This window comes from Gossypium hirsutum, chromosome D07 (assembly GCF_007990345.1).
Source record: "Gossypium hirsutum isolate 1008001.06 chromosome D07, Gossypium_hirsutum_v2.1, whole genome shotgun sequence".
In the NCBI taxonomy this organism is placed as follows: Eukaryota; Viridiplantae; Streptophyta; class Magnoliopsida; order Malvales; family Malvaceae; genus Gossypium; species Gossypium hirsutum.
In genome coordinates, this window is record NC_053443.1 from 28,552,091 (window position 1) to 28,558,784 (window position 6,694).

The 6,694-nt window shown below is 35.2% G+C and overlaps 1 protein-coding gene across 2 annotated transcripts; it reads right to left on the reverse strand.

The window, feature by feature from the left end:
* Positions 1–2,027: 2,027 nt before the first annotated feature.
* Positions 2,028–5,899, reverse strand: LOC107952735 (bifunctional TH2 protein, mitochondrial). Of its 2 annotated transcripts, none has more exons than XM_016887897.2 (6): positions 5,289–5,899; positions 5,061–5,169; positions 3,956–4,246; positions 3,444–3,861; positions 3,038–3,304; positions 2,028–2,813 (listed from the first exon to the last, which is right to left on the reverse strand). In XM_016887897.2, exons 1-6 carry the CDS (start codon positions 5,468–5,470, stop codon positions 2,395–2,397), a joined length of 1,686 nt encoding a protein of 561 aa, XP_016743386.2. In that variant the 5' UTR covers positions 5,471–5,899; the 3' UTR covers positions 2,028–2,394. The 2 variants fall into 2 exon arrangements, with proteins under 2 accessions (XP_016743386.2, XP_016743385.2); XM_016887896.2 differs by having other exon boundaries at positions 2,028–2,816; positions 5,289–5,843.
* Between the last annotated feature and the right edge of the window lie 795 nt (positions 5,900–6,694).

Below are 6,694 nucleotides of genomic sequence, written 5' to 3' on the forward strand. Positions count from 1 at the left end.
TAGCCCCTCTCTTCAAAAACACGCGGATCCTGGAAGGGGTCGGGTCGGACGTTCAAGTCACATCAAAACGATGCCGTTTTGGCATCAGAAAGTTAAACCCAAAACGACGCCGTTTCAATGGGCTATATAAAGTAAAAAATCTAAAAATTTTCATTTGTCTCAACTTTTAAAAAAAAAATCTTTTTTCTTTCTTTTCTCTCTAAGACCCCCTCTTGTCCGGTCATAAAGGCGACGGAGCTTTGCCGTGGCCACCGATCATCGGCAACGGTGACTGCTGCCTCCGATGGCCGGAGTTCGCCTAAAATTTCCCCTTTTCAAGCCCCGCACCTTTAGAACATACATCTGAAGTTAGATCTAAAAAAATGGCAACAAACTCAAAAAAACTAAGAAAACCTTTCAGTTTCTTCCTCATTTTCGATGCGGCCTTAAACAAATCACTAAGGATTTGGCAACCTTCAAGCCGATGGGGACCACCCACGACGGTGGTGCAGCGAAATAGGTAAAAAAAAATCTAGCCTTTTTTGTTTTTTTGTTATATTTCGAAATAAAAAAGTAACTACCTTTTTTCTTAAACTTGTTGTTCTTTTTTTTTTGTATTCTATTTGATTGATTGTGTAAAAATACAGAGGGTTTTTGTTTGGCTTTTATAGCCGAATCGAAATACAAATATATTATTTTTGTTTTTTGCTTTTTTGCTTCTGTTTCTATTTTTTTCCTCTTGCAAGTGGCGATGGTGGTCAACGATGATGGGGAGCTGTGCCTTTGCCATTTCGGTGAAGCGATGGTAGGCCTCGGGCTACGCGCTTACTAACATGGAAAGGTAGAGGAGCGGCCGCACCTGGAGGCTTAAAGGAATTATGGTTTTCTTTTTGTTTAAGCCGAGTCAAATCGAGTGAAATTATTCGAGTTAAATTAAAAAAATTAAACATATCAAATTAAAATTTTGTTACAGTATAGTCAATTTCATGTTAGAGCACATAAATTCGAAATCATATATATTTTAATTTTTTTCAAAGCAATATAATAAAAAAAAGATATTTTAGTATTATAAATTTGAATAATTAATTAAATTATTTAGGTTTCAAAATTATTATTTTAGAAATTTTTTAAAATTTTAACTTTCTTTATATATATTTTTAGAATTTTTTTTAAAATTTTACAATTTTTTAAAAATATATAAAATTTAAAATTTTTTATAAATATTTTGAATTTTAAATTTTTTTTTGGTAGTTTTTGTTGATAGAGACCAATTTGCTCATTTCCAAATTAAATAAGGACGAAAAGGGTATTTACACCAATCTGTTATTCAAATTATTGAAGTTATTCAAGTTGACTCGAATAATTAAATTCGATTAACTCGAAATTCAAAAAAAAATTCAATACTTTCGAATCGAATCGAATTTTACTCACCTCTAATCTCAACACCAAGAAAAGCGCCAAGGCCCCCATTGAGAGAAATAGCACAAACACTGAAGAAGGTTAAGGAAATGAAGAGCTTGATCGTTATAGAGGAAAACGAGGTGCAACCCTAGCTTATTTATGCATCTAGGGAGAAACTAAAAAACAATGTTGAAAGGAAGAAGGAACCACCAAAGTGAAAGCTCAGGGGAGGAGAGGGGGTGACGGCCGACCAGGCTACCGGTTGCACTAATGGCAGCAAGGAAGGAGAAGAACCTATAAAATTTATACAATGTTTAGAACTATTCACAAATCCTCTTAAACTTTAAATAGGATGATAAAAATGTTTCATGCTCAAACTCACATCTTCCTACTTTGATTTAATATCAATATCAATCGAACTAAAAATTATTCGACTACAATATGAATTATTAAGATATCAAATTTTATAATATATATATTAAGGATTAAAGGCAATACTTATTTTTTATCTTGGTACCAAAATTTTTTTTTTTGGTCAGAAGTGATACATAAATACGAGTTATTATTTAACATATATAGTTATATAATTAAAAGATTTTATGCATGAAACTATGAACTAGCAACATTGAGAAACATTTAACAATAAATTTGCAAACGGAAGAGAGAAATAACTTTATAGAATCATAAATCATACATATGTTCCTCTTGAGTGTTGTAAAGAATTTATATCTTTGACATTACAACAAATCAGAAACTATATTTTTGCTTAAATGCACCTCAACACACAACTGTGCCAAAACATTGTATACTGAACTTGCTTCAGTAACTACACAATTATACCTGTAATACCAGGACCTGTATAATGAATTTCTGTATGGCAGTCCCTAATGCAAGAAGGAGGGGAAAAAAAAGAATCAGGGCTGACCTGTGGACCTTGAGAAAAATTAGCCACAATTGAGATTAAATATAAAATAATATAAATAAATATATGATTGTAAATTGCTTCCGAGGGATTTATGATGGTGAACCCAGAATAAATGCATGTATCTCATCCCAGCTAGAGACTGTATATAAAGTGCCGGAAAGTCTTTTCCAATTAGAAGACCCAACTTCAACCACTTCTCTCTGTTTTGCCACCAAACCAGAGAACAACGGCACAAAAGAAATGCCAAACTGTTCTCCCAATCGTCTCAGGGTGGGACTTGATCCCATCACGATACCTATGTCTGCTTCCAGCAAGCAGAGTAAGTCACCAACCGAACCTCCTATATAAACCGTCAAGTGCTGGCCATCTTTGTCTCTGTTGTTTAATATGTTATTGAAAGCTTGGAGCTTTTCCATGGGAGACTCTAGCTTCTTAATGATTTCCCCTGTGGTGGTGGAATCTTCACAAGATAACTCATTGGAGTGAACATTTAGTGCTTTTACATCCCCTGCTAAGAGAATTAGGAGGCATTAAAAGCATTACTTTGGCGACTGATCGTCTTTATATTTAAGAAATTCAAACTATCATAGATAGCATGGAAGCATGATAAACAATAAGCATGAATTCCTGATCAATCATATTGCATTGCACACTACAACATCCAAACTCCAAATTTGGCTTGTAAGTTTATATGCAGATGTATTATAACCCAGCTTGTTAGTGTTCTATTACCTGATGAAAGTGCTGAACGGATGAGATCCCCACACCAACAATAAGAAAGTACATGTATCGCAGCGGTGAGATTTTCATTTTTCATGATTTTCTGAATAAACCCTTTACAACCATCCTGAAGGATCAAACGCTGGCCAGCCCTTTTTATATCCTCTTGATTTAAACCCTTAAGTACTCCTGACTGAACCACTCTTGAATTTGCAGCCTTCTCAAAATGTGCAAATTGCTCAAGGGCTTCACAAAGACCTTCATAACTGAAAGTTTCCGCTGTACAAGTATTTAACACAAAAAGCTAACTTTAGTAATGTATCCTCTAAATAGTATAAAGTCATTAGCAATTATTCCCAAAACCATTCTAGGCTAACAGGGTCTAAAAATCAAGAGGACTGCCAAGCATTTATCAAACCTGTCTCAGTTGTTGTGATGCTTTCTACACATTGTTCAAACTCTTCAGTATACTGGGCAGAAAGAGCATCCCATGTGCTCCTCAAATCAGCTGATGACATCCGAGCAAGTTGGGTTTCAGATCCATCAGGGTCAGCCTTTGGCCTTGTTATGATTGCAATCTCTGCTAATATAGCAGAGGAATCAAAAGCAGTGCAAGTCAAGTCAAAGTCACAAAATATGGAGAGTTCACCACCCACAGCGGGGTCTAGAGTACGAGACAAAGGGACCACTGCTTCCTGTATAATTGGTTGAGACGAGAAAAAATCTACTTCCAGTCTCATGGATTGATGGTAGAGCTTTTCTATGACATCTAGCTCTTCACCAGTTAAAGATATGCTTAGAGTATCCAGCAACTCTTCGATTCGGAAAGCATAAGCCTGAAATCAGAATTGAGCAAGGTGAAATTCTTTTCCTAACAACCCAAGCAAGTTTTCTAGTTCAGTCAGCAAAAGTAATAATAATCTGATGAACCTCAAAATTTTCAGAGCAATAATGATCAATCCACTTCTTGTAAATGTGAGTGCTATCATTAGGATCTAGAAGAGCTTGGATCTCTTTATTTATGAAGGCAAAGAGCCTCATGCAAGGTGCGATAGCGCCAAGTGTATAAGCGGCAACTTTTGTCTTCTCAAAAGGGGTTGCAAGTTTACCCGGGACTCTTTCGCCTTCAATTCTACCAGAAGCTGTCGCCGACAGAAAATCCGTATACTTCACTGTTGCATTTGTCAAGCTTCTCTCTTCTGGGAGTTCAAAGCCCCATTCCTGCAGTGTAGGTCCTTGTCAAAATAGAAACTTAAAAGTACCCCACTACATACATGAAATGGAGAAAGAAGAGACATACATTGGAGTCAAATATCTGTCTTGGTCCAAATGGTTACTATACCGAACAGGAATGAGGCAGTCCAAAATGTGTTCTCAAACTACGGAATCTTAACATTCCAAAATCTATTCTCAAATTACGGAATCTTACATTGGAGGATCTCAAATTATGGAATCTATTCTCAAATGTTTACTATACACTGGCTCTAGAGCTTAAAAACTCCACAAGTACCCATACCAACATAAAAGAAAATCTATAAGCAATTTCTATCCTTGCAACATGTCCATTGAACTATAAATAAGGAACTGAATCAGTTACATTACGTATCTAATTAAAGAAATGCATCAATTAATCTAAGCCATTTACTTCTCCATTGATGCGTAAGGTAAGGCTATAAATATAAAAGTATGTTAGAATTTTGCAAACACGACTAATATGGCAAGTTAGCAGAATACAACTAATAAACCTGAAAAACCTTCATTGGCATGAGATGTGAAGTTTAAAAGAGAAAACAAATCAGTAATCACAAATAAAGTGGTGTGTTCATCATAAAAACTAGTTAATATGTTATTCATTTTCTGTTTCTTTTTTTTTTATTTCTTTTTGCTAGTTTAAATCCAATGAAAATAGCAATAATGAGCCTGAGTTCTAAGTATCATAATTTCAACAATAATACTAATTACCGTTCGTTTTTTTCTTTAAAAGAAAAAAAGATATTATAGAAACAGTAATAAAGAAGAGAAAAATAGAGCTTACACGGACAAGAGAGTCGTGTGATTTAAGCTTGGCTTGAACATATTTCCTTAAGTTTCGTATTGCCTTCTTGTCTTCGTCATCATCAGCGCATTCCTCCGCTAATTCATACCTGAAAAATTCACAAACAAATATAAATATAATTTATGAAAAAAATAAAGAGTCCGAAAATATTAATTAGTGTAATGATTAAGGTTTTAGCAAGTGATTGGAAATGGAAGGAAGTCTCACGCGTGAGCAAAGGCATTGAGTAAATGAACATGTTGAGAGATATAGTGGTGGAAGGAATCGGCGCTTAAATTGCCAGCGGCTAAGCAAACGAAGAAAGGAGTATAGTTAACAAAAACCGATTCGCTCCTGAATTTGTTCCACAACTTCCCGGCGATCCCTCCTCCGACATCCATACCTCCCATTTCCGTACAGCGCCACGCCGTCGTTTCGATGGGGGAGAAGAATATACCGATGATGGGATCGGAAGAGATGGTTTAAGAGTAAAGAAAGAAAAGGAGATTTGATTTTGGAGATTTGGACCGAGTAACAAATAAACACAGGAAAAAGAGAGTTGGTGAATTGATTAATTTATACGCTTGAATTTTCTCTCTTTTCTTTTTAAAAATTTTAAGAAAAAGAAAAGAGGATATATTGTGAAAGGGCGGAAAGTGAAGAATGTAGATTAGCGGCCGGCGGTCAACGGGAAGGGAGACATCGAGTTCTCGTGAGTGAGAGACCGAGTCTGATCTGTTTCTTAACTTTCTTCCCCTCTTTTCCATCGAACAAACTACGGCACGTTTTATGCTCTTTATACGCGTTTGTATTTGCTAATTTCTCATCTGTCTATAACTATCTCTTTCCTCTACCATCTATTTTTTCAAATAGGTATTGAATAATTACAGTAAAACAATCCTTTTTTAAATTAAATAATAAAGACTAATTTACCCAAAAAATAAATAAAATATTTACGGGATTAGACGGATTGAATGAAAAATGACGGGAATGAGCCAATTTAAAAAAAACGCTTTCAGGTGGAAGCTTTTTTAGGTGGTACGTAGAAAAGTGTTTCCAATTGAAAGCTCTTTCTGTTATTTTTCAACAAAAGTACTCCCAAAAAGAAACTCTTTTTGCCAAATCAGCAAAAACGCTTCTAGTAGGAAACTTTTTTCCCCCAACGGTCATCTACTTTCAACGGCTATTTAATTAGCCATTGTCCCCCCACCCCCAACTTAATTAGCTGTTGCCCCCCCCCCACACAGTAAAAATATTTATGTTAACATTTTCCTAAAATGTTTTTTTCTAATATAAAGTATTCATTTTTTTTTCAAAATTATCAATGGCAAGTTCTGTAATTTGTCATGATAAGAACAACATTTCCGTCAATAAATAATTTTCTGGAAATTCGGCCACCACTCTAATATTAAGTGATACGAGCCAAGGAGGTGACACTCAAAGGGTTGTCTTTCCTAGTAGTCCAATCACTCGAAGCAAGGCACGACAATTAAAATCAAAGATGAATGCTTTTGTCCAAGACTTTGTTGCGACAAATTTAATTTATCATGTTCGTGACATTGATAAATACGGGAATGCAATTCACTGGACCAATCTTGGAATAGTAAAAGCCCATAAATTGGTGGATTAATTTT

Bases quoted from the DNA above. Each gene is read 5' to 3' on its own strand.
- LOC107952735 (XM_016887896.2), bottom strand. From the start codon at position 5,470: ATGGGAGGTATGGATGTCGGAGGAGGGATCGCCGGGAAGTTGTGGAAC. The intron at 5,170-5,288 runs GTGAGACTTCCT...TGAATTTTTCAG, and splicing joins CTCAATGCCTTTGCTCACGC to GTATGAATTAGCGGAGGAAT. The intron at 3,305-3,443 runs GTTTGATAAATG...ATACTTGTACAG, and splicing joins CATCACAACAACTGAGACAG to CGGAAACTTTCAGTTATGAA.